General features: G+C 44.9%; 2 protein-coding genes across 5 annotated transcripts in view; one reads left to right on the plus strand and one right to left on the minus strand.

Annotated features, from left to right (window-relative positions):
- SF3B2 (splicing factor 3b subunit 2) overlaps positions 1-22,384 on the minus strand; it is a 23,898-nt gene extending 1,514 nt beyond the window's left edge. The window contains exons 1-22 of one of the 2 annotated variants that reach the window (XM_061549990.1): positions 22,218-22,384; positions 21,436-21,482; positions 20,881-20,958; positions 20,285-20,347; positions 18,719-19,003; positions 17,849-17,905; positions 17,414-17,474; positions 15,850-15,959; positions 13,857-14,331; positions 11,906-12,054; positions 11,304-11,519; positions 10,136-10,276; positions 9,302-9,382; positions 7,726-7,953; positions 6,598-6,747; positions 4,694-4,783; positions 4,082-4,189; positions 3,225-3,332; positions 2,768-2,907; positions 2,516-2,617; positions 1,870-1,969; positions 147-413 (exon numbers count right to left, since the gene is read on the minus strand). In XM_061549990.1, the coding sequence (XP_061405974.1) occupies positions 147-413; positions 1,870-1,969; positions 2,516-2,617; positions 2,768-2,907; positions 3,225-3,332; positions 4,082-4,189; positions 4,694-4,783; positions 6,598-6,747; positions 7,726-7,953; positions 9,302-9,382; positions 10,136-10,276; positions 11,304-11,519; positions 11,906-12,054; positions 13,857-14,331; positions 15,850-15,959; positions 17,414-17,474; positions 17,849-17,905; positions 18,719-19,003; positions 20,285-20,347; positions 20,881-20,958; positions 21,436-21,482; positions 22,218-22,320 (3,159 nt within the window). In that variant the 5' untranslated portion in view covers positions 22,321-22,384. Of the gene's footprint in view, positions 1-146; positions 414-1,869; positions 1,970-2,515; positions 2,618-2,767; positions 2,908-3,224; positions 3,333-4,081; positions 4,190-4,693; positions 4,784-6,597; positions 6,748-7,725; positions 7,954-9,301; positions 9,383-10,135; positions 10,277-11,303; positions 11,520-11,905; positions 12,055-13,856; positions 14,350-15,849; positions 15,960-17,413; positions 17,475-17,848; positions 17,906-18,718; positions 19,004-20,284; positions 20,348-20,880; positions 20,959-21,435; positions 21,483-22,217 lie in introns of both variants that reach the window. The other variant, XM_061549989.1, reaches the window with a different exon arrangement.
- A 384-nt stretch (positions 22,385-22,768) lies between these two features.
- MRPL11 (mitochondrial ribosomal protein L11) overlaps positions 22,769-27,601 on the plus strand; it is a 101,918-nt gene continuing 97,085 nt past the window's right edge. Inside the window, exons 1-2 of one of the 3 annotated variants that reach the window (XM_061549992.1) lie at positions 22,769-22,909; positions 26,899-27,042. In XM_061549992.1, coding sequence (XP_061405976.1) covers positions 26,911-27,042 — 132 coding nt within the window. In that variant the 5' untranslated portion in view covers positions 22,769-22,909; positions 26,899-26,910. Of the gene's footprint in view, positions 23,002-26,898; positions 27,043-27,601 lie in introns of all 3 variants that reach the window. The other 2 variants (XM_061549994.1, XM_061549993.1) reach the window with 2 other exon arrangements.

Below are 27,601 nucleotides of genomic sequence, written 5' to 3' on the forward strand. Positions count from 1 at the left end.
CACATGGTGGGTGTCAATAAAAAGGTCACCACTTTGTGGCCACTTGTCATTTGTAGTTTTTCCTCCATTTCCTGCATCCGCCTACATGAACCGCATGCACCACATTAACCACTCAAGGCATGCAACCACACGTGCCGCTCTCTCACCTTCTGCTTGGCAGCATGTTCTGCCACCATGTCGCTGAAGTCCTCCTTCTCCACCTGGGCCTGCTGCTCCCGCACGCGCTCCTCGTACTTGGCCGTCATCGCCGTCGGGTCCAGCTCCAGCTCCTCGGGCGCCAGCGCCACCTCCACGCCCTGTGACTCTCCTGCGCCTCCACCGCCACCTCCGCCGCCTCCACCAATGCCACCGCCGCCACCGGCAACACCGATGCCTCCAGGCCCCGTGCCAACGAGGCCCTTGCGTCCAGTCACCTGTGGGGGTAATCGAAGGGGCGGGCGCCACGATGTTAACACCTGGGATTTGGCGAGACTTGAGCGGTTGCTTAACGATGATGGCTCAAGACAGTGGTGGGGAGAACCGACAAGATCTGCGACTTAGAAATGGGACGCAAACAAAACAGTTTAGAGTGTCAAGTAAAGTGTGGCCCTCCAATAGTATTTGAAAATCCTATTTGGTACTCGGTAAGGAAAAAGTTCTACATCCCTGGATTAAGGTCATCACTGCCAATAGTTGCCGCACAATTCTATTGTTTTGTAGACAGAAGGTCACCCTGTCCTTAATGTCCAAGTTGCCGTGTTCACTTATAGTTAAGTGTTGCCGGTGAAGAATTCCAATTACAATTTCTAAACATTTTCCATATTTTAAGTCATTACATGACCACTGTACCAATGTAGATCAATGAAGACCAATTTTTGGCAAAGGCCCGCGCACGCTCAGTCATGGTGCTCTCGGTTAATAAAGGGCTCGTAGAATGCAACTTGGGTTTATGAAGCATCTTAAAGGCATCGCGCACAGAGGCACTGCACTGGAACGAAGAGGCGATATGAGATGATGAAGCTATTGTAATGGTAAAGACCTAAAGCGCTTACGCGCCAATTTAAAAACATCATTTCGGAACTGCTGGTTTAACGAGGATCAGAAATAGGCCCAACCCAAAAAAACCAGACGGGTATTACCTTGTGGATGCATAGCTAAACTGTGCGTGTGGTAAGACTGACGCAATTGTGAGGTGTTGTTTATGAGTAAATGGACTTTGAAGACGCTACAGTTAAGTGTGCCATTGTGGCACGTGACATCGCCGTGAAGGCCGCTATCTGTATAAACCTTGGCTCTGCATCTATAACAGCTGATTCTGTCGGCACCTCTTACTTAAGGTGGTATTTTAACAAGTTTTTACACACTCGTTTAACAACCCCTTTTGTGTTTAATAAGACCAATTACTTTATAGTATAGCAGCTGGATATAAACACTCCCCCTTAGCATGCTAAGATATTCCTTGTCATTCGCCCACCAGTATAGTGTAGGGTGTGTGTTGCTGAGATCGAAACGGATTATTTTTCTGCTATAAATTTCCACGTGATAAGCCACTTTGTTGAGCTATAATTTGTGGCCAAGTCGCTTCTGATAAATAAGCTCAGTGGGCTTTACCTGGTAATATAAATTTTTCAAGTAATTCTGTTTACCTTTCCTATACTTTACACTCCTATTGTGTGTTTTGTATTGTTTGTTGTTGTAATGTTCTGACCGACCCCTACTGGACATCTGTGAAAAAGTGCTTTATAGCACATCGGATTCCCCCAGTATAAATATTGTGATTCTGTGGTGAAATAATTGTGTGCTTATATAACACGCTTCGACTGTGCTCATACAACGAGAGGTAATGATGCAGCGATGGACAGCTGTGGCTGTGCCGTGCGGGTTCCCCACCGTTGACATGTCGTAGATGTGCGCGGAACCCATCATGGCAGCGCCAACGCCAATTCTCTTTTCGGGCAGCGGGATGAAGAGCTGCTGCGGTGTATCCCCACTGCGTCACACAAACGCCGAGTCGGGAGAAACAAACGTTACGTGGCGCGAGAGTGACGAAGCATTAACGTGCGCACGTCCGCCAGACGCCCAACGGCGAAGGTGTTCACTGCTAAAATTTCAAGCAAAACGGAGGTGGCTAGGTCGCTCGGACATCGTAGCGCGGAGCTGGCCTGTAATTGCCTCAGCCTAGCCACCAGTGACTGGACAGAAAACCGATTGCTTTGAATTCGATGCTACACATAATTTGGCTGAATTATGGCTCTAGGAATTCAAAATATATTTCTGATTCTCATGCGACAAACAATACACTCGGTGGCGGGGTGGGGTAGAAGTGCTGCCTCCTAATGTGTGGACCAGAGGTCACGTGATAGGATGTCAGAGGTAGTAACTCTGTAATATGCACTTCCACGGACTGTTCTGTCGCATCAAGCGTTGCACTTCTCTGTGAGAGTTCCAAATGGATACTTTTTTTGTCGCATAACGCTGATAAAACTAGGGCAAAAACCAAAACTAACAATATCCTTGCAAATGCAGCTCTCCTTACCCATCCATGAGCTCCTCAATCTTCTTTTTCCTCAGCTCGATCATGTCCGGTGTCTCCATGCCGGTCGGCACAGATGCAAAACCGCCAGGCGTCACGAGGCCGCTGCACAGAAAAAGATGGGGGGTGGGGCGAAAGGGACGATGACACAAGGCAGAGCGTTATACAAGGGGCCAGAAACGGATGCCAGGACGCGAGGATCAAAGCAGCTGGCTCACCATCGTAACGATGCGCCGCTAAAGAAGTTTCTCATACCTGTCAGCGGGCGTGATGAGGCCGGATGCGTCTGGCGCCTCATCCTCGCTCTCTTCCTCCTCCTCTGAAGATTCTTCCTCATCAGAGGCCTCCAGTTCTCCCCAGGGGGTGCGGTCCATGTCCTCCTCCTCCGCCTTCTCCTACTCGCCGCAACAGGGTTACAGCGTCGAGTCAGCGCGAGCGTGAGGGGGTAAACTCTCTACGTGACTTGACCGAAAGATCCAAGAATAGAGTAACTGATACAGAATCCTAAATGTAGACCTGGAATCAATAAAAAAAAATCTCCGAAATGTCCTCGTGCGAGAAAGCTGCAAGATCTCTCTAAAGCCACTTGGACAAAACCGTGATCATTCGGGAAACACAAAACATCGCCAGACTAAGTCCCTAAGTTGGTAACAATGGGAGTGAGCGTGCGGCGATGGGTGCAACCTCCCGTAGGGCCGAGCGAGCGGGGTACCTGGAAGTCCTGTGCGCTCACACCGAACACGTCACCGTAGAGCGGGCGGCCCATCTCGTCCACGGGCGGTTTGCCCCAGCCGCCGGCGTGGTATCCGAACGTGCAGCTCTGCCCGCACCAACGCGGCGCACAGAGAAAACATAACATGGGTGAGCAAGTGGCGCTGGTGAACAAACTGAACAAATTCTCAAATCAGCAATAGCTCAACAGTCGTAGGAGAGAGACATGTGTCCTGTTGGTGATGAATGTATGTTGAACTTCTTTTGCACTATATGTAGCCAACCGCGCTAATCAGACATGCAAGGGAAGGACAACAAACTAGAATAAAGACTACGATCCCCTTACTGTAGTTGAAACGTCTAATTAAAACATAAACTCGTGTGTCCCAACCTATTGTCACGAGTGTTAATTTTTCTTAGGCACCTTACTTGTGCTGAAACATTGTCTGCATACTTGTGCAATGTCTGATGAAGTGTACAAAGTGGTCAGTCAGCTAGCCCAAAACATCTTTGGCTGACCCGTGACTTCCTCCCAGTCAATGTCCTGTAGCCTCAGAGTGGACCGAGCCTATCAGAAGCCCCAAAGTGACACCACTGCCACCTAATGGCAAATGGTAGTTGTGGTATTAATTGCTTCAGTGTTTGTGACTGTGTAAGTCTCAATGCCTTCCCAAAATAGTCTGCGATATTTCTAACCAAATAAAAGTGTAACAAAAAAGACAACAATTGTTAAAGATTATTATTTTTTTGCTGTTAAAATAAAAAACGCAATCGTATATATGTGAACAACAACAAAGCAACGCCAATGACAGCGATAACCACGGTGAAGAATGCGATGACGAGTGAAGGTGCACTCACCTCGGGGATGGGCGAGTTGAGGCCTGGGATCTTGAGGTTGGGATACGATGGTGGTGGGCCATAGCGCTGCATGGCGATAAGCCAGGGGGGTGGCACCTTGGCACAGTTCTGTGGACAAGGGAGAACAGTGGCTCAAAGCTAGGCCTCTTAAGTCGAAAAGCATTTAAAGAGAGACTTCAACCTGGTTTAACGTTGTAAAATGCATCGAGTAACAAGCCTGCTTTCCAAGTGAGACCCATGTTAAAACACAACAGAATTGATTTGGGTACCATAATTAGAAGGAACAAAACAAGTAAATAATATTAGGTAAACAAAAACCATAACAGATAATAAACAATGTCCAAGTGGTACTAAATACTTGCTACATAGCTTAACATTATTAAAGTCTTAAATACATACAGCCAAGCATTAACTCCAACCCAGCATCAATTGCGCTGAATTAAAGTCGAGTGATGATAGTAATCATAATAAATCTTATCGTCACGATAACAGTGATGATGGTACGGACGATGTTAATGATGGCAACAGTAATAAATTGTACTGATTGTAATGATAGCGATTATGATGATGGTAAAGATGAGGGCATGTGTGTCCACAGTGGGGACTCCTCACCAGGCCGATGGGCATGCCGAGTGCGATTCGCAGATCGTCTGACAAATCACCCGGCTTCTTCTCCTTCAGGCGCGTCTCAAACTCCTTTCCCTGCACGCAGCCACATCCACACCCCAAGTTAATGTTAGGACACACTGGCCACAAATGTATACATGATTAATTTCTTTTGCACCGTACATAACCAACTGTGCAAATCAGAAAAGCGGGGGAAGGACAAAAAAATAAAACAAAAAGCTATTCTAAAGAAATGAGTTTTCAATCTAGATTTAAAAGGCCATTGCTTCGAGTGGCTTTCTAATATCGGAAGAAGAGCATTCCAAATGACCACAGAAGCGCATCTGTGAGGATGACCGATGTTTGCATGATGGTTTATGCTTCTTGATGAGATCAGCAAAGTATTGTGTTTCATTTGTGGCAATCTTTGGAGATCGTAATCAACCAGGCTATGCGTTAACTGTGTGTTAGCCGACTCATGTGTTGCACACCATTACATTTACAAAAAAAATGCTTTGCTAAATTTTGTTTTCTCAAACTGCCTATAATTCCCTCTCTAAAATTTACCAGGCTCTCATAGGTCCATTCGCTCTTTCTCTCCCTCGGTTGCTTCGGGGTGGATTTACACACAACTCTCTCAAAAATGTTCCAGTCTTGTTGGGTCCTCAGTGACATGCTAATTTCTCTGCTCCAGCAGCTGCTACAGCAGACCCACCTCTCTCTATTTAAGACCTCGACAGAGAGGCAGGCATTGGGTCTCTGTCTGTCTCTGTATGTCTATGTTGTGTGTCTCTGTGTGTGTCTCTGTGTTGTCTCTCTCTGCTTGTGTCTGTCTGTGTGTCTCCAGGTCTGTGTTTCTACCTGATGACGGTTGCTTGTGTTGCAAACGAAACGTCGTATTCTATTATTTCATTTATTTTCTTTCTACGTGACTTTACCGAAAGAACCAAAGAGTAATTCCTGCAGTCACGAAAGCTTCAAATCAAGCTTGAATCTAGGAAAAATCATGCATATGCATGAATTCTATAAAGCTGTTCAAATTAGCAGCATGGAAGCGAACCAGGTAGCCTTGAGGTCAAAATGTATGAATGTATTTGCAAAGTTCTTTCCCTCTCATTTGTGTCCGTGATTTGAGCAACCCTGAGATTAGTTTGGCCGGTTTCAATTAGGCAAGTCCTTAACAGCCACGTAACTTTATACTAAAATGTTTGTACTGGATTAACTCTACGGCCGTTATCATGCCAGTGCAGGCAGATGGACAGAGCTAACACATACACGTCACCAACCTTAGTTTGAAAGCGTTAAAAACATTTTATCATCAGGCATGCCATTATAATACTTTAATGATGTTACTGCAAGGACTTCACATTCCTACACATGTAAAAACATTTCTCCCATAAGGATAAAAAAATGCCGCGCTGGCACGGTAACACTCGGGGCACCATGCTTCACGATAAAAAATTTTCTTTCCCATTAACGAAGCCTAAAATTCACATCTAACAGCATGGGACAATCAGTCTAATTTCTCACTCGATATTTTACAGAACGCTTCTGGCTGTGTATATCACGTGTCACATATGTGGCTTCTTGACGTCAGATATTTGTGCGTCCTTATTACAGTTCAATTTAACGGCAAGGAAGTTAAATTCGAGTACTATGCTAAGTAAGGCCATCTGGTAAGCACGAGAACCATTCTCGCACACACCACCCGAAGCGGTGACGTTCCAAACCGTTACGGCTGAAATTAAGCACTGGCCTAACCATGCATCTACTAGATAAGAGCAACCTGGTTTTTCCGAGTTGTATCCTCAAGTGAGTCCAAGTTCCCTGGTGTGACATGAAACAACGTGTGGCTTGGGCTGTACCAAGTGGAGGGTGGAGAGGTGGGGCCGGTCGCACGGTGTGCTCACCTCGTAATAGAGGTCCCCATGGATGGTCATCTTGGGCTTGCTCTGCCACTTGAAGAAGGCGTCGTGCAGCTTCTGGTAGTCGATGTCGATCTTGCCGAGCTTCGGCCGAACCTTCTCGCGCATCTTCGACTTGAGCGTCTTTTGGTCCTCCTAACCATGCCGAATAACAGGGGGCCAAGGGTGCAGGCCAAGATAGGGGGGGGGAAATAAATCACCTGCCGGTTAAAAAAGGTCTCACGCTGTGATTTTAAGCAATGGGACTTCAGTTCTTGAATGTGGAAATGTATCCTCGAAGGGAAATGTACGCATGTGTGTTGAACTTAATTCGCACCGTACGTAGCCAACTGTGCTAATAGGAGGTGCGAAACAATACCGCAACAATTTAAATTTTTCACTACAATTAATGGGTCACAACCAATAACCTAACCAAAGCTTGAACTTGGATTCTTAGGATTTGTTCTTTGTTGGCCATTATGTAACAATATAAAACTACTAGTACATCACCTCCACCCACATTTCAACATTCTCCCAGTTTCCTCGTCATAAGGCAGCTCATTCAAAATTCCATTCTCCCACTCGAAATCCATCAAAATCATCTCATTGTCCTTACTCTATGCCTTTGATGAAGGATCATTATCAAAAACACTGCCCAACTGGACACTTTTCTGTAATTTGCCAGTGTCAAACCCAAGGGTGGGAAAATTCTCTCAATCAGGTGTTCTTTTGTCTCCATTGTATTTCAATCGTGCTATCGGTGTCATGTCATGCAAAAAGAAAATGACATTAAAAAAGCTTGCAGAAAGCAGTGCGCCATTTGTATCAACAAACAACCCTTCAAAGATGACGACAGAGATCTACACTTGTGGAGTAATTTAAAGAGGTCTTCGGATCCAAAATCGACGCACACCAATTACACGCCCTTCAGAGAAGGTTCGTCAAATGTCATCTCGACCGAACAGTTTTTAAAAGTCGAATTAAGCAACAAACCATATTTGACAGAACGGTATTTTTAGTGCAGTCACTGGAGAACCAAACTAAGACCACTCGATGCACAACCCTGCAAGCGGTGCTAGCGCCGTGCCACCACACTGGCCCACGTGCAGCCACTCGCCCCCGTCGCTCTCTCACCTTCTCCTGCAGCGCCTGCCTCATCTCCATGATACCCGTGCGCTTGATGAAGTCAGGGAGGTCAAAGGGCGGCTTCTCTATGCCGCGTTTGCCCTGCAGGTACTTGCGCTTGAAGCACCAGTGGCGCGGCACGGGCACCGTGTTGCGCGTCGACTTGAGCTGCACGAGCAGCTTGGGGTCGCGCGCCGTCACGTCGTGCATCTCCACCACGTCCGGTCTCATCACCAGCTGCGAATTAGAATAACGATGATGATGATGATTCCAATGATGAAGCTGAATGTCCGTTCGCCTGGGTGCGGCTCATCGTGTGTGCCGCAAAATGAACCGTGCTTGGTGGCCGCTGCGGGTTTTTATTCGTAAAATAAACAGGTTGGTAAAATTCATGGATTATGTGACGCTTTTCGACACGTGCGTGTCTTCAGAAATATTTACTTAGCAGTATGGAAGTCGATGTCAGGGCATCACTTTGGGTAAACGTTTGATCAAATTGTCTGATTTTCAATTGGGTGTGTCCTTAATTGTAAACAATTTTACACCAATGTTTTATTAATCTTGGACCATCCTTACAATCCATAAAAAAACTCACTTTCCTCTATGCAGGTGTTCACTTATCCCATGAAAAGCCCTGAGCTAATTACCCCCTTATGTGTGGAGTTCCACAATTTCATTTTCAGGTGTGTCCTGCAGGGAGATGCATGCTATGTATTTCTGAGCTACGCTTTCCTCCACAGGATGATGAAGGGGGGCGGCGGGGGCTCGACTGCACAGATAAAATTGATAACCTGCATTCGTCCAACCGCTCAATTATTTCACACGCGTCAAATACTACTTTACACATTCGGACGACGACTTAATTAACAAGCGCGCAGGTCGATTGACTGGGGCTGAACAGTAAATCATTCTCAAGTGGCCCGGTACGCAGCTTGTCAATCGGCCAATCGTCTTCACCCATTCAAAACCACTTTGCTCGTCCAGACAAATCGACCGCGCCCATGATCTAAGCTGAGAGTAAGAGTCTTCAACTCAACATTAAGCCCTCGGAGGTAGCCCCTCACTTGAGAAAACAGGTGGGCGTTAAATGACGCACTCCGAGGCACAAAGAGCACATTGCCGCAAATCAATGGTTTGTCTCTCTCAGCTTTCATCGGATGTACACACCAAAAAACGCCAAGGGGGGTTGGGTACCCACAATATACCCCACAAAAAAATCGATTCGCACTTAGCAAACTATTTTTTAAGCGTGTAGCAATTTTGGTATTTCTCTGGCTCTTCTTGTTGATGTTAAGAATTTTATATATGCGGTACCAGCCTTCAATGACGCTCACAAACAGCTTATTAGGAAGCCACTCGAGATATGCACTTTTAAATCTACATTCAAAACCAAGTTCTTTACAACTGCTTTACGTGTTTAATTTGTTGTCCTTCCCCAGCACCTCCCATTAAGCATGGTTGGCTACGGACGGTGTGATAGAAGCTCGCCCCAACAGCCAATGTAGATTACAGGAGGGGACACCTCTGTCTCAGTTTGAAAGCGTTGGACACGGGGAGCCAGCAGGCGGGGAGCATGGCTTCTCACCTGCTTGAGCTCGGCGACCGTCAGCCGGTTCATGCGCCGTAGCTTCTTCTTCGACAGCTTCGGCTGCGATTCCTTCTTATCCTGCAAAAGAGTCGAGCGTTAAACACCACCGTGCCCCCGGCCGCAGACGACGTGACGGTGTTGTGAGTGATCATCAACCATCCCAATCGGAGGTGAGCGACTGACATGAGAGACACAGCGATATCAGTAACAATAACACTGTTCCCCACTGGCACATTACCTGAATTCATCCACAGTGCCAACTATTCCACTCGCCGACAGCCTGTGTACCTAGTATCCATGTATCAATTAACCCCCATTACCCCCAGAAATCATCAGTTGACCTTGTCACTATTTGGGGTGCGATTGAATTCAAGAAGACATTTTCTTGTTTTATTGTCACCTGTTCGATTTTTATGCCTTGTTTGCAGTTTCCTTGACCTCATGAGCCTAAAGGTAGCATTGTCACATAATTTTAATACATTTTACATAAGAAAATCTGACACTCACAAGTCCAAGCATGTATTGCGTGCTTAAGATTAAATCAATGTAATCTAAATAAAGCATACAACTATACAACAAACGAACTCTACACACCAGCCACTGATAGCCTGTGAGTAAAACCTACACGAATATACCTGCAAGCAGTTACGAATAAACCTCGTTTGAGCGTGGTTTAGATGAGTCAGCTTTTCACGTGGCTACAGGCCGTAAGAAATGCAGCCGCTGGCCATATCTGGCCCATGGGACGTATATTTTCCACCCTTGCTACGCTGGGCATTGTGGCCTACGGGCATGTCAAAGTTGAACGCCGCCGCACTGCAAGGCACTCACGTCGTCGTCATCATCGTCGTCGTCATCGCTGTCTCTCTCCCGCTCGGGCTCCTTCTTCTTCTTGGCGGCTGCCTCCTGTTCCAGGCGCCCTTTCTCCTTCTCCTTCTCGGCCTCCTTGTCCTTTTTCACCTCCTCAGAGAGCTGCGGGGGAGGGGCGCACATCGTCACGAGCAGCGCTCAATTTCAGGCACATCTTTAATCGGCTGTTGCTTGGGATTTTTAAAATGTTATTCTCAAAGACGGAATATAGTGAATTAAGGGGCAAACCAAATTTTATTTAGTGGCTTTTTTGTGCAGTCACGAGTGACCAGATTGAGACCATCAACTACACTTGAGAACCCCGTTTCATCACAGACAGCTGAAAGTCTGAGTGGAACCGAGGATCTCAGCAGTGCCAGTTCCAGAACCACCCAGCCTGAACGGAGTTTGAATTTTTATTTGCTATGAAGCACTTATTATATATATTTTTTCTTGTAAGGCAGTGTTTTTGGCAAATGTCTTTAGTTTTGTTGTTGTTAATTATGCTTGTACACCATACCAATGGAGCATCACCAGATGATGAGGTTTAATATTGGAGCGTTAACGTATGTTTTCTTCATCATTTATGGTTTAATCAGTTCCAAAAGTTAAGGAATCGATGCGAGCATCCAGCTTAGTTGTAGTAGACCGAACCAATTGGCATGCACAAACATTCAAGCTGCATGGCTAGTTCGAATCCGATCTCGTCATTTGATAATTACATATCATGTACGTTAAAAAACCTACGGCCCCTTGTCAGTCCGTTTCTGAAGGCCTCAATACCGTATCGGTCATGGGGGTTGTTTGACCATACTTTACCACGTTGATCAGTGGTTGTTATTTTTGAATGCGATAAACGAACAAGTTAATCAACAAACTTCAAAACTGTATTTCAAATATCTCTTCAAAAGATAGGTCTCACCACTGGCAGAGGTGGTTAATTATCTAAATAACATGTACATATGCAAATGAAATAGATTTGTAATTCATACACGTATGACACACCTCAACGGAATTGATAATTGGATCCAAATTACATGCGGCGCGGTTAATTGGTAAATTATATCTACATTGCATTGCTCTCATTGCAAATTAAATTATACTTTATCCACAGCTGTGGGCCCCGCCACTCATGCGGGGAATCGCCCACCTTGAAGGCCTGGAAGATCTTGCGGAAGTGGATGTAGTTGGGGTCGTAGATCTCGGGATCCTCCGTGATGTACTCCACCTCTACTTCACCGCCAGAGTCCTCCCCGTCCCCGGCGCCGTCCTTCTTGCTCGTGCTGACTGCAGGCACCCCGTCCGGCCGCTGCTGCTGCCGATTCTTCTTGCGCTTCTTCTTGTTCTTGCGTCGACGATTCTTCGACTGGCACAGGGGCGGTTTTGCTGGTTAGGTCGGTCGGTTACCGAGCGACTGAAATATAAACGCACACACTGCAGGGGCCTCTTGCAACGACAGAAGTGATGGAGGTGTTTGCTCAACTGTGGGCCTGCCGAAGGTACGTGAAAATCCTATTCGACCGTCAGCAAGCAAAAGGTTGCCCGCCCCTGAATTAAGTCAATTTGGACGTAAAACCACCCTTCATGCGTGACGAAAAACGGACAATGTACATTAGCCCCATCTTATTCGGAGAATAAAAATACAGCATACTAGGAATCTGTGAGCCATAAGGAGGCTCCCTTAATGGAGCAGCTTGTCACCCTTGTTGTCTCTCTACAATGACGAGTGGGGGTGGCGAGTCCGCCACTCACCTCCTTCTTGGACTCGGGCCCAGCGGTAACGGCCGGGGTGAGGTTCTCCTCGTTCTCGTCCTCATCCTCGTCACCCTCGGCATCGGCCTTCTCCTTCTCCATGATACTCGTCCTTGCAGATGACTCGTTCCAGTTCTCCCACTCGTCCTCTGAAAGGAAGGAGGGTGGAGGCAATGGTGGCGGAGTGAAGGATGCGGTGTTGGTCATAATAGAGGTGCTCAAATGCAGTTGCTACCAAGCCACGGGACTTTTCCATCACCTATTTTGCACATAATCAAACTTATCTCGTCGGATCTCAGCAGCTAAGCAGGTTTGAGTCTGAATAGTGCTTGGATGGATTAGACGTGAAAAAAACTGGTTTTACAGGTACGAGTAGAGCTACTTTGGTGAAATATGGTCAAATAAACCCAGAAACACTCACACAGTGTGAGAGGGGGCTCTAATCCAGTGGGCAACTGACAAGTGCAGTCCATGTAATATGCGCGGAGATCAGAAGGCCTGTAGCCCAGTCGACAAGAACAATGCTACAATGCCTTTGTTACCAGGTCATGGGCTTTCCATCAATTGTAACACACCGATATGTAATACAATGTGACACCACATGATAACAAAATGCAAGTGTCATAAAGACTGATAGGTTACGCCATAATGCTAAGTAATGCAGGTTGATACATCATGGGACCTCCTTTGCCAGTACCAAAATATGTTAATAGGTTTTATTCCCCTTTTATCTGGCAACAAAACAGATGTTAAGATGTTAAAACACCAAACTGAATCCTTTTACAAGGAATCATGTTAACATTAACCACAATGCTTGTGGTCAGAATGCAAACAAAAAACACTGATAATCTTCTTGGTTCTTTCGGTAAAGTCACGTACAATTCTCACAATTTTATTTTATTATGTTGTATTTTTTATTATTTTATTATTTCCCTTCTACGTGACTTTACCGAAAGAACCAAGAAGATGAATCCCTGCAGTCACGAAAGCTTTAAATCACTCTGATAATATATGCATTGCCAGATAAAAGGGGAAAAACCTCTTATCATAGGTTGATACATGACAAACAGAATACTCTAAACAATGCAATGTATACAGCATATGCAACAGAAAACAGTGAAATAGACGCGATACAAAGGGATACAAACGACGGAAGTAACAAAAATCACCCCCCCCACAATTGCAATAAATCATCACAATTTTGGGTTGATGCACAGATTAAATTTTTACTCTTGAAAAAAAAAAACCTAAAGTCCAGTGAATCTATAACACCTTTGGTGCTGTAAACATATACAAATTGGAATTGATTCCTATAAGCATGACTTGAAACGCGCAGTATTTTGTAAGTGCAATAGATTTTATCCCATGGGCTTGCGATGGGGGAGGCCTTTACCCAGCAGTAGATTGATTGTGGATGATGATGACGATGATGAGAATCGATTTTAAAAGATGATTCATTATATCCTCAATAAAAATGCACGAGTGTAAAATATGCAATGCAAAGCAGTATTTAGATACGTAAAGAAACAGCCATTAGTTTGTGGAGATTTTCTCCACAAACTAATGGCTAAGTATCAACAGAAAAGGGCGAACGTGTAATTTATCAGGGCAAGGCGTTACTGACAATGGTATTGGTAGAACAATGAAGTAGGACTTGGGCAGGACGAAATCAGAAGATGAGATTTTTGCCAGTGACGAAGGCGAACGTAGGAATGTCAGCAAAAGGAGAGAACGCAATGGAGATTACGCCCACTATGGAGATGGAATGATTACATCAGCTTGTGCGGGCGCTAGATGGATTTCTACATCGCAGGACTACGAGACATTGCGACGGCTTGGAGAAGCCTTCATCCAGAAGTGGATTAACCATGGCTGAAAATGATGATGAATCAACATGGGCAAGCTCCTAGGCCGCTACGGCCCTTGCAGAAGTGTGTGCGTGCGAGCGTACCCGTGGTGGGGTCGGCCATCTTCGCCATCTCCTCCTGTCGCAACTCCTTGTACTGCAGCACCCGCTCCAGCGCGTGCGGGATGCGGGGCTCCCCACGCCCTCCGCCCCCCGCCATTCCACTCCCCGGTGCGTTCCCTCCTGGTCCCCCAATGCCTCCATTCTCATCGCCAGGCCCGCCTGGACCACCAGGGCCGCCATGCCCACCAGGACCACTATGCCCACCAGGACCGGCATGCCCTCCAGGAATGCCAGGACCGCCATGTCCACCAGGACCTCCATGTCCACCAGGACCACCATGCCCACCAGGCCCACCGGGACCATGAGACCATGGCTGCTGTTGGTGCTGTTGGTGCTGTTGATGCTGATGATGCTGTTGATGCTGTTGATGGTGTTGTTGATGCTGTTGATGGTGTTGTTGGTGCTGTTGGTGCTGTTGGTGCTGTTGGTGTTGTTGGTGCTGTTGGTGTTGTTGGTGCTGTTGATGTTGGTGGTGCTGCAGGAAACAGAGGAAAAAGAATAATCAGCACAAATAAAACCCCAAGATACAGTGATTAAACTGGGTTCTCAAGTGTGGCAAGTTAATGATCATAGCCCAGTCACCACTGACTGCACAAAAAAGACCATCAAGTAAACTTAATTTGGTTGAACACCAGCTCTGAGAATTAAAATATTGAGTCCACGAGCCCAGACAATTCCTCTTGTCGTTATCGCCTGAGCAAGGGAATCTTTAGCAGTTCCAATGTCTTCATGTGGCCAATAACAATGAATTATGTTATAACCATTTTAATGAGCGAGTGGAATAGACGCAACTATATTTTTGCAACCTCGAGCCCTAGGACTAGTTTCACTCAATGTGACAAATATTTCTCAGTACTCCGTGGCAGAGCTGGTAGGTAAGTGCTGCCCCTCCATTGCAGACTAGTTTGAGTTGAAGTAGCTCCGTTATCTCTGCTTTTGTGGGTCATTCTCTAACACAAAGAGTTGCACTTAATTTCAAGCGTTTTGAATGGATACATGTGTCGCGAGTCATTACAGAGACACAATTTAGGAGGCAACAACGTTTATTCTACACTTCTGCAACACCGTTACACATGGGACTAAATACACCTATCTTTCTCGCATACTGGATAACTATCATATAATCGGCTCAGAGCAGCCAACGTGGTGTCTGACCCACGATGTGGAAGACGAAGACGTAGCACTTGGGGGTTCCACTTCACCTGCGACAGCCCCGATATTCGATCGGAGCTTCCCTTTTATCGTTCTCGGCGCGGCCTGGCTCCACCCTCGGCCGTGCCTACCTCTGGAATATTCCCGAAGGTTACAGGCCACCTCGCACCTGTTCCCTCTCTGGCTCCACTCATAACCACGCCCCTTCGGGAACTCTCCAGACGTTTCTCAGCTCCTCTTCCCGTGTCCCCTCGTTCACCTTTGGCCCACGTTCCTCACCCCGGCCCATCACGTGCTTAACCCGGTGCCATGGTGACTCATCCTTACATGCCCCCTACCGCCAGCTGCCCCCACCACACTCCCCCAGTGACCGACTCTGTGGCAATTACCTGCGGCGCTGGCGGAGGCTGCTATCCCCTACTCTGTCGGTAGGACTCATCTGGCTCTCTTCTACGAGCAACCAATATCATGCCCCTAGTGACCTACTGTATGGTACTGCACGGTGTGTTAGCCTCTGCGCCCATTTCTATGGCACTTTGCGCCGTAGTGATCCATTTAACATCACTACACGTTTACATTTATTTTCAAATCATAATTTGCTCCTACACCATCTGCTCTCTCTAATCTGCAGCCTCCTACAACTTCCAAAAAACAATTATCCTGTCTTCCATGTCCCCACAATGGGCACGTCACCCCTATTTACATGGGGGAAGAGGTCTTAAGAACCGATCATGGAGACGATTTATAAATACAAATTTCAATGTATGACGGAGTATGGTGTGCATCTCAGTGGGAGGCGCGAGGCACTGTCGCCAGTCGTTACCATGCGGTCTTCGCCCGGTGGCGGCGGCAAGAGACCCATGCGGGATCCTGGCATGGGCCCCAGGCTCGGTCGCGACATGAGAGGCATGATGGGCATGGTGGGCACAGGTCCTGCGAGCGCAAAACAGCAGAGGCCTCAATAATCACCACACGGCAAACATGCATCACAAAGACGCGCATTGTGAAGACGACACTCTTGCCAGCATGTGCACCACTGCACACACAGCGGCAGCTGACTCTTCATCACACGGACGAGTGATTTTAATGGTTTCCAACAAAGACTGAATGCATCTATGCATTATTGCAGTCCATTCATCCGTGTGAAAGCTGACCAAATTAATGAAAGGGTTGAATGATAGAAATCAGTCAAAAGAACAATTTGCAAGTATGCAAACATGTTTTGCTCCGACAGTTAACCGTCGGATTCGATACTGCTAAATGAAATGCTATCAAAAATAAAATCTTGTTCTGAACTTGATTTCATTGCAGTTGTTTAACAAAACCTTAACAAAGCTGGCGCAAGGATATTATGTGAGATGACAAGATACTTGAGTAGAGCAATGCAAGGTAAGGAAATACAAAAAAAATACAAAACAGGACCCTCCCTATACAATGTTTGAGTCTTAGCAAGTGTTTCCTGGGTAAGTAAAAAGATTACAGTCATATCTCGATATAGGACAGCTTTGGAATACACCATGGGAACCTCATTTGCCAGTAAAAATATAATTGTTTTTTTACCCTTCTATTTGCGAATCACAAGTCTTTCTACATGGTCAGTGCGCAGAAGTATGGGGGAGGCCAATCCCTGCCCTCTCCTGTCAGTGGGAGTAGAGATGGGGCAGTCTCCCAGGGAAAACTGTCTGGCTCAGTGGACAACGGAGCAATAGACCCATCACTTACAACCATCGCGGCTGGCAAGGCCTGCCAAAATCTCACACGCAACTCGACATATGTATGTAGAGAGAATAAGAGGACCACTTTAATCAATTAACTGTAAAGTGGTTACGTAATCAGTTTAACACGTAGGCTTTCGCGACCAATGTTATTCATAATCAACGATTTTTGGGTTTAGATCGCGTTCATTTATAAATGTGTCGTAACCCTCCACCACCCGACACGGCCAATCAGTAAAAAATGTGTCACGTTGACAAAGACAAATAGTTCACTGCTTTAGCCCACCGGTGTGTTGAAGCAACAACATTCACAATTTGAGTACGACGTTTCGCTGGTAATTACAACCACCATTCTGGCGAATTGCCCGATGATGCTGGTTGTAATTACCAGCGAAACGTCGTACTCAAATTGTGAATGTTGTTGCTTCAACACACCGGTGGGCTAAAGCAGTGAACTATTTGTCTTTGTCAACGTGACACATTTTTTACTGATTGGCCGTGTCGGGTGGTGGAGGGTTACGACACATTTATAAATAAACGCGATCTAAACCCAAAAATCGTTGATTATGGTTACGTAATGCCGTTTTAGCATATGCAAAGGTAGTTATTCGTTGCGTTGATTTTTAAGCACCAAATTTGCTGTTTATTTCTTTAGTGGCATGAACAACTTACCGCGTGGCCCCAGGTTCTGCCTCATCTTGTTGTGCATCTCTTGTTCCATCATATGGGCTGCCTGTTATCCACAAACACAAAACACACACGCAACTTGCACGGAGGCACCGACAACCAACGGACGCCGCCTAAATATCATTGCTTTCTATTATCTGAACTTATTCTGAGTTTCGTTGTACTGCAACACCTCATCACTCGAAGTGTTCTTTCTTTAACTTGTCGATATAATAATGGACATAATAACTTACAATTAGTTTTAAAGTATCTATTGTGGCTTTCAAAGATACTAGAAAGAGACGTGGCTTATACCGACCAACCAGTACTATACTGAAAGTGTTGACTAAGTGAGGCTTTCCTGAGTAAATACCTATAATTCCCAATTAAACTGTATCATGCAATTATAGCTTAAGATTTCCTTCAAACTTCAAGACTTACGCGTTTTTGTTGCTGAAGAAGAACCATCTCCTGGTTTTTCATTTTTGCCTCGCGTTCCTAAGGAAAAAAAAACATCCTTGTCTTTGGAAACACTCAGCCAACACGTCGCACACACACTACAATAATGCACTTAAGAATACAATTTTAAGACAGGGCAGTGTGCGAGTGGCCAGCACCCTTGCCTCAGGCCTATGTGTACAGGTTATGATTCAACATCAGCTGCTCAGGTGATGGGATCACCTTAGCATAGCCGAATTCTGCACCTTAGAACAAGTGCGGAAAAATCATGCCTACGTGTGACTTATACAACACTTTTCAATAGTCGTTGTCATCAGAAGTATTGAATTAGTAAAATGGAAACTGACGACTGGTGACTGCCAAAGTGAAATGCATTTATATGTTTGCAGTGTTTTTACACTTATTCTTTGGTTCTTTCGGTAAAGTCACGCAGATAGAAAAATAATGACGTGAATAGTTGTTTGTCTCCGAGTTTTGGGCAACCCTTTGATCAATTTGGGTGGTTTCAAATTGAAGTCCCTCGTTGCAAAAAAGTGATACCTGTACTTATTTTGTTAATATTCGATCTTTAGAACAATTATAGCGCCCCCTTGTTAAAGACGGAGACAGTCAATGCACAAATGCTTTAAATCTTGGTTGGAAAGATTTTATCAATGGCAGCAAGCCCAAAGATGGCCAATGAGCAGGGACGATGACAGTGAACAGCCGATGGACCTCCACAGGATCATCATCTCTCCCTTAATCACAGTGGTCATGGGAGTGGCACTGATGTCTCGGCTGCCAACTCTCTCCACCGTTGGCTGTCCTGCACAGCCTCTGTTGGGTGCTAAACCAGTTCATCTGTCACCTTACCTGCTGCATAAGCATGGCGGCCTGCTGCTGAGCAAGCTTCAACTTGTCATCTTCCGACAGCTGGGAGGTATTGACGTTTTGCATGGAGCCCGGCAGAGCCATGCCCGAGGGTGGCATGGGAGGACGGGGAATTCCCGACTGGGGCATGGTTGACGGGGGCATTCCAGAGTGGGGCATCGTCGATGGGGTCATCGTGGAAGAAGGCATCCCAGACGGACCCATTACATTTTGGGGAACCCCGGAAGATGACATTGGGATCTGCCCACCCTTTGCCAGCACGTTAACCTGCGCACACAGGTACAGAACACATGAGCATCATCATTATTGTTGCTATAACACAAGCATCTCTACTACAGTGCCAGGATTTACTGGGTTTCCATAAAAAAGTATAAAGAACTAAAAATTGCTCAAGTAAAAATCTCTCTATTTTTATTCGAATAAGTTGAGTAACATAGTTTAACAAAGTAGAATTGCTTGTCTTCAACAGCAAGGACTGGCATTGTATGCTGCGATTAATGCATTGACTTTACAATAGCATACTGATCACTCCCATCAATAATTTAATAGAAAGCATCGTGTGCAGTAAATAATTTATTTTGAGAAAATAAAAAGACTGCGTACATTTTTATCATGTTCATAAATATGTTTCTTTGTTTCAGTTATGTAAACATGTTAAGCCATCTTAGCAATCTTCCAAACGCCTTTTACATTTATATATATGAACCTTATGGCGGGACCCCGGGGTCCCATAAGCCCACGGCTCTCGCATAAACATAACATTATAATGTAAACTAAAACTTTGCTCTTTTTCACCAATGGGTTTGAAGGATGGTGGCCTTTAAAACTGAAAATTACTTACCTGCAGTACCTCTATTAAAATACACTATCAAATTTTTTTTTACACCCCTCTGTCAATCATTGTTTCTAAGTGTAGATTTGTTAATACACTTTGGAAACAGTACATAAATTAGTACGAGTTTTAAATGTGCTGTTCATATTGTAACAAGCTTTAATACCAATATTACTCTACAGAGTAGTGGGTCGCCGCTCCTCTTATCCGCATTGATACGAGCGGTATGTGTGGACTATGGCTTAACCGCAAAAAAAAACCTATCTGCACAGATGCATACGGACAAGAGAAGTATTATGAAATAGGAGGAATTAACAGTGCACCGAATCTCATCTGTAAAATTATCTGCAGGTAATAAGATTGCCATCGATTGATCCTGGCTGCTGACATTAGTAGGTCACAGATAATAATGAAGATAAGAGAGCAGTTTCACTGTATAATGCATACCGTTACGACAAATAACGGACTTCAGTCGCGTAGGCAGTTTGAGCAGCTTTGGATAAGACTTATGATCCTGCCCATACCCGAACATGGAGTGCATTCGCTTGTTCAGCTCTTCTGCGCATTCGTCCTCGCTGCGCTTGCACATGACAACAGAGTGATCCGTGCTAGGTGGGTCGTCGCGGTGTTTATGTGCATGGTGGGAAGGAGTCGCCAAAAATAAATTAATTACGATTTTTATTTCCGTAGCATGTGAGAAGCGAGCGTGAACTTACCAGCGTTTCAGTGAGAATCTTAGCTGCTCGCTCCTGGACCTGTTGCATGGTGGCTTGTGCCATCTGTGGCAAAACACAGAAAGAGACACCAACATTTTGCATGGCAAGTTCTGTCAACAAGAAATTATAAAGACGTACAGCAAAAAAAAATGAGGGAGTGATGGGACCAATGATATTTAAATCCCAGACAATAATGCTACAGAAGCTGGATATATGCACACTTCTTTTGAGATTATATCTCAAGTTTGCTTATATCGCAAGTGTGCTTGTATCTGAAGGTGCCCTTTGCCTTCCCCCACCATTCTTATTTTGTTATGTGGTTGGCTACGTACCTCCGATTAGTGCGGTTCCCTACGTACGGTGTGAAAGGAGTTCAACATACATACATTATCGTCATGTAAGCACGTGTTGTTTATATCAGAATTGTGTTCTTATAGGGGTGTATTAATATTCAGCTTGTCCTGCATTGACACCAGACCACATCGGTCGTTCTAGTTTCTTAGTGAACTTAGTGGAAACTCAGACACGATGTACACAACGAATGATAACTGTGCACATGGAGACGAATCAAAGGCGACATGTCGCTGGGTACTTACCATTTGTTCTGCTGGGGTCCCAGAGTCTGCTTTTCCCATCTCAGGCATTCCAGGAGCTCGTGCAAGGATGGCTCCAGTCTGCACAAAGCAAAGGTGATATTATTCACACATTACATAATGCTTGACCACGGGAACAAAATATCTATACAGTTTGAAGCAGTGTTTTTTTTAATTTGTGGCATTAGGACATTAACATCCATGATGAGAAACACAATCACTCAATACAGCAAGCAAAGGTGTACATTCAGAGGTAAGCACAACTTATTTGTGTCTATACTGCTGGATGAAGTGAGACGAGTGGTAACATTCTGAAGAGATGACCACTACTATACAAAAATAATTGGCAACAGCCAAGATTTAACATTTTACAGCATAAACTCATCTCCACCATGAAACAGACACACTCAACAAAGATGCAAATTAAGACACAAATTGGTTAGTGATGGTATTAATGTGCACTTAAGACGAATGACCAAAATCCTGTAGTAGCATGTGGCCAATTATAATGTATACACGTATATAATATTCAAATGTATAATCATGGATATTTATTACCTTCTTGCAGTAGGTCTGTAAGCGCAGTACAAGTTCATGTTTCTGTCCTGTAATCAAATAAATCAAACACAGAGCCACTGTCATAGACGCTGAAACTCAACACAAACAGCAGTTACAAAGGAATGAGTTTTCAATCTAGATTTAAAAGTGCATAACTCCAGTCGCTTCCTAATATCGGAAGAGCGTTCTCGACGGCCGCAGAAGCGCGCGACACATAGTCCAGAGTAAACACAACAGTAAGAACGTCGAATGTTAGAACGTAATCCAATCTATAACGGTAACGCTAGCATGCTATTAACGTATTAAAAACAAGGTAGTTTAAAAACAAATCAATGGATGCGACGTTAACGTCAACAACAGCGCAAACCCATATTCTTAGGTTTTTTTTTTCGGTAAAGTCACGTAGGTAAAAAAATAAAAATTAATAAAAGTAAAATAAAATAAAAATCACGACGTTTCGGAGGCAACACAAGCTTCCGTCTTCAGGTGGAACCGTCACAGCCCGACAGCTGTATCAAGTAAATGAGAGATTACAGGAGATACCACTCCGTATATATAATAAAAAAAAACCTAAGAATATTAATCCTTGCAGTCACGAAAGCTTCAAATCTAGCGCAAACCCAGTCCACGACGCCGCCACACTTAGGCCTCGCCTAACACCCGAGGCCTTGCGCGTGCACCCCCGCGAGACCGCGACGGTGGAGGACGGCGAGGAAGAGAGAGAGGGGAGGGGGGGGGTCGAACCCCTCGAACGAGGCAGCTCCCTGTGTTGCATCGCTCACCTAGCGCCGGCTGCCCGAGCTCCAAGAGCTTCGAGTGAAGCTCCGGCATCGTCCAGCTGCTGAAAGCGCTGATTTCCGCGCTCTGCTGCTGCGCGTCCGCCATGACGCCGTCTCGCGGCCACCGGAAATCGTGATGGGGGATAGAGGGGAGGGGTTAAAGAAAGCCCCCCCTCCTCAATTCGTTCGGATAATTTATAAATTGTATTTTGATGCTTGGTGCGTTTACACGTATTTGTGGCAGTAATTTAAAGTGTAAATTTGTTTTTTTTATTTGTCGTATTCGTTTTGTTGTACGTGAATGAAGGCGACTTCCGGAACCTTGGGGGTCAACGTGGGAGGTCGCGCGCCCACGTGACGCGACTTGAACCGCCAAAGCCGCCGAGTCGCGGCCGCCGGAAATTGAGGAGCCCCATTTTCATGGGTAATTTAAATTCTATCTAAATTCTCAGTGTAATTATTCACGTCGATATAAAATGTATTTAATACAAATACCCGTAATTCTAGTACATGAAAACGCAGCGGTTTTAGTATTTCACAAAAAAAATTGCCGGAAGTTGTGTCGGTCGCGAGGTCGCGTGCCCACGTGAGGCGCCGTGACCCAATATGGCGGCGCCCAGGCGGTGCGTGTTCGTGCAGTGGCGCTGAGCGGCGAAAAGGCGAGAATTTGCGACGACCTATTAACACGAGGCGAGGTGAAGCATTGCAATTGCATTAGCGCTAAAAGCCCCCCCTTTTGCAGGGGCGTAACTGGTGGACCTCCTGACGTGTCGCTACCGTTTCGCCGGTACGAATGTTGGTGTTGTTATACAACTGTCAAGGTGGAATGACTTTCGCAGGTTAGGCTGGCTCCTCGTAGAGCCATGCGTTAATTCGTCTTTGATTGGAAATAATATTGTACATTATGGATCGGTTCATTCAACAATTTTTTTTACAGATGTAATGGTGTTTGCTTGTGCCCCCTGAAAAGCAGTTGATTTTCGCGGCAAATGAACGCATTGGGTACGTTGTTGGTGTTTCGCCGTTGAGGCGACGTTCGGACAGCTTGATAAACGAGTTTCTGTCAAGGTGTGCAGCGTAGACCAGGGATACGTGGCAAACTTTCATTGCGGTTTAGAATAAACGCCACCAATGGTTGCGTCAATATTGAACTCGCCAAATAGGCATTGTCTCATTCATCAGTCCATCTCTTCTCGAGTACGTGCCGCGCTCGTTTAGCCCCATCTATCCGGCCTCACGGAAGCTGCTTGGGCATGGGGTGGCTGGGCATGCGGACTACATGACCCGGTCACCGCAGCCTCGCTTTCCAGAGGAGCTCACTGATGGGACTGTCCAGATTTTTCAAGGAGCTATCCTGATTGTTCCGATTGACTTGATGTGCAGCTTTTACTGACGTAGTGACAGCCCGTTGCGATTGATTACTTCGTTTGTAAAAGGGGGAATGCTTGGAATGTTTTAAATGTGGCGGTCTCTGCTCACGCTTCTATATATTGTCAAGATCATACTTCTGAGATTGCCAATTCAAATGTTATAATGGCCATGTTTATTTCTCTTTTCAATGGACCCGTATGAATGGATGTCACATGCGGCAACGTAAACCGTTGTGGAATTAACAAAAAACATGTAAACAAGAATGTGGCATGACGCCCATTGATAGTGGCCACCAGAGGGCATCTAACATCCACGTTTTTTTGGAGCGATGTTGAAATTGAAAATTACATGTATATATGTCGTGATATATTCTATTTAATTGTAAATTAACCCGTGTATAACTCACTATGAATCGCCTTTCCGAATTAATGTATTTCTTAACGCTCTGAGCAAGGTGTTTTCTTAAATATTATAATTCCACTTTTGGTTGAATATGGAATTTCGATCATAGAGACAGCAGAAATCGTCTGGAATAACCCGGTTTAACGGAGCGATTTAAAAATAGACACTCACGTACCGTTTGTAATTTTTGAAATATTTTGTTGGTAAATGGTAACACCTTAGTTTAATATGATAGGCATTTTAAGAAAATGGGAAAAAAAATATTTCTTGAGTAGTTATGATATAGTGTGCAATTAAATCGCTTTTCATTTGAGGACATCTGAATTTAAAACGTAGATGTGAAGAAATTCAGGATTATATACATAAATTGAGGAGTTGAACAATTACAAAACACCATTTTGGCTCTCTCCATTGATGATACATACTATGGTGATAATGATTATGGTGATGCAAAAGCACACAGTCAATTGCATACAGAAATGCCCAATGCATGATGTCAGCATTCACAATGCCACACGAAAGCGGGAAGGTTGTTATATTTGATTAAACCCAGTCGTGCCTCAATCGTACTCTACATACAGATTCAAGCACGCACAAATGTGCATGCAAGCAGTGTGGTAATTACATGCACGAGCGGTAGGATTCCGTCATGAAGCAGCCTACGTCTAATTAGTCGATTCCTTATAATTACTTCACTGAAGTACAGTTGCATTTTCGTGATTTACATAATTGGCTTCATTGCAGCGCTTTAGTAATTGTTTTTAGAAAATTACCCATAAGTCTGTTGTCCTTGAACTGGTTTGTGAAATAATTGAAATTCATTCATTCCAACGTTGACAATGCAACAGTGTATAAATGTGGAGTATGTATTCACGTGTAAATAGATTGGATGTTAAATTGTTTATAACACGTTGGCAGACGAAGTAAATATAAAAACTCATGGACAACATTCAATGGCTAAATTATAAAAAATGTTTAAGAATGTGTCCTGACCTTTTGAAAAGTTGCATATATGAGCAATACATTTCTTAAATATATTTTCCACTCTTTGCTGCTAGCTGCTATCATCAGAATAACACGAAATCCAGAGCGAAGCAGAGCAAACTCCGTTAACTTTGCACCGATATTGATATCCCAAAGAAAGAGAAAACGAATAAGTTCATTATTTTTCACAGGTAGGAGCTCAGTGTTGACGTAGCAAAGTGCTTTCATAATACACTTTACAGCAGGTCCCTGCAATCTAATTAACAGAATGATCACACTCCCTGCACATATCCCCCGAAAAATGGATTGTACGTGTGATTGGTGCTCCAAAGATTGTGCCACATGTCGATCTTGGGACGAGCGCTCTTTCTCACAAGCATCAGCCCTCGTTGGCAAATGCTCATTCACACCAACGCTAATGCGGCAATGTATCTTATACTCTTGCGCCATCATGTTGGCGGGGGAGAAAACGCGCAGTGTGAAGCTTTGTGCATTCACGTTGCCGCAGCGCAGTTTTCATTATGGCAACAAAAATAACCCAATAGAAAGTTTGATGATGTTCGTAATGGCTTAATTGAAAGGAAATTAGGATGCTATAATTAACGTAGTTAGCTTTGTTTCAGAGCTGCTCTGCAGGGGTTGGGGTGTGTGCTGGTTTACAAGGGATATTGCGTTCGATTTCCTCAAAGTGCCCCTGAAGGCGGATAGATTATACATAATTTTCTTTCGGAGATTACGCAAAGCCCCTTAACTGCATAATTGTTTTATATTATCATATAATGATTTTAAAAGGCCACTCTTTCTTTTACTTGTCGAGGTTTGCATCAGCTTGCTTGTCAACTCATTGTAAAAAAATTATTCCAGCTGTCATGTTAATAGACAAAGTGTGTTGGGCTTGGTGTGGCTGTGAATGTCAAATGTCTCCTTACTCAAGCATACAATGGAACGGCATTCATCTTTTCTGGTTGCCTAAAGTTGGTGGTGAAAATTCCATTTTCCCCTGGCAGGGGCCAATAGTTATATAGGAGGACCACTGTTGATTCATGTACAGAGTGGAACTCATTTTAGTTAAATATTGACTTAAAGCTTTCGTGACTGCAGGAATTCATATTCTTGGGTCTTTCGGTCAAGTCATGTAGATAGGTTTCTTCGAACCTATCTACGTGAACCTATCTACGTGACTTCACGAAAGACCCAAGAATATAATTTTAGTTACTCTAGAGGCATGATCACGGAGCTCTGCTGTTATTTATATAATTTTCATATTTTCTGGCCACTTGACACCATGGCTAGAGCACGCATCTCACAATCACAGTTTTGAATAAAGATTACATTTAGGAAGTTTTTGAAAGGGATCTCAGAAGTTGTTCTGTGATATCTTCTTCTGCAGGATGTTACTCTAACATGTCGTAGTTTTTAACTATCTCTCGAGAATTACGAACATATTCTTGATCTCAAAATGTCAATGAATTTGGTGGAAATGTATTTAATGCCAGGAAAAGGATTGATGAAATTATCATTCTTATACATATATTTGCAGCCCTTTGCTAATCCACTGCTGGATGAAGACCTCCAACACTGTCAATTATGGGGGTTGTTTGACCATGCATACTTCATCATGCTGGTTAGTGCTGGTCAGTAAAGGGCTTAGAGAGTGGTGGGGAGTGCCCAGTACTGATCACTGATATTCGGCATGACTGGGAATCAAATGCTGGTCGCCGGGTTCAACAGTAATCTTCTTGGGCGAATGTGGAATTTTTTAACACTGGCTCACAATGGCCGGTGGACAAGGCTGCTGATTGTCGCTCGATGCTTACTTGAGCAGGGAGATGCTCAGACGTCGTTTGTTGCATTTTGGCCACTCGGCGCTCGGTCCTTAGCGAGGTTCTCCTTTCCCAATGGCCTCCTTCCCGCCGCACCCCCACAGGGTACTCCGAGGATGTCGAAGGTGACGAAGATGGGGAAGGCGGCCAAGGCCATGAAGAAGGTGGACCACAATAAGACTATCCGCACAATCATCCGTGCCGGCCAGGCCATTCCTGGGCCACCACTGGGACCAATTCTGGGACAGGTGAGGTGCGGTCGCATAGCAAGCTTGTCCGTTCGCGAACGTGAAGTCTCGAGGGATCTCACCAGATCGTTGATACTCGCGATCGCCCAGCGAATTTGTTGTGTAGAGGTGTATTTTTGTCTTCTTTTCTCGAATTGCTGATGCCATGCTCACCGCCGTGCTGTTCTGTAGGAAACTGTCACCGAAGCGATAAGCTCTCCCATGCGTTTTCGTGTCGTACTGTGTGTCGTTCGGCACGATGTCTGACGATTTGCTGTACGTGCTGGGAGCTTCTTCAGAACGGAATAGTTCGCGGAATATTCAGTTCCCTGGAGAAGCAGCACAAACGTGAAAAACTACGTAACTTGTGTCTCTAATCCTTTTTACCGCTACCAGATCCGGGTCATGTACAGAGAGGGGGCACCGATGTGGTCGCTCATTTAAGTCGAGAGGCGTTCTATTTCAATTCTAATATTGTCACATCCCTTCACAGTGAGCAGTTGTTTGTATGTGTGTATGTTGAACTTCTTTTGCAACGTACGTAGCCAACCTTGCTAATCGGAGGTCTGGAGAAAGGACA

The sequence above is a fragment of the Lethenteron reissneri genome, chromosome 11 (assembly GCF_015708825.2).
Source record: "Lethenteron reissneri isolate LAM-NWPU_2019-01 chromosome 11, ASM1570882v1, whole genome shotgun sequence".
NCBI lineage: Eukaryota > Metazoa > Chordata > Hyperoartia > Petromyzontiformes > Petromyzontidae > Lethenteron > Lethenteron reissneri.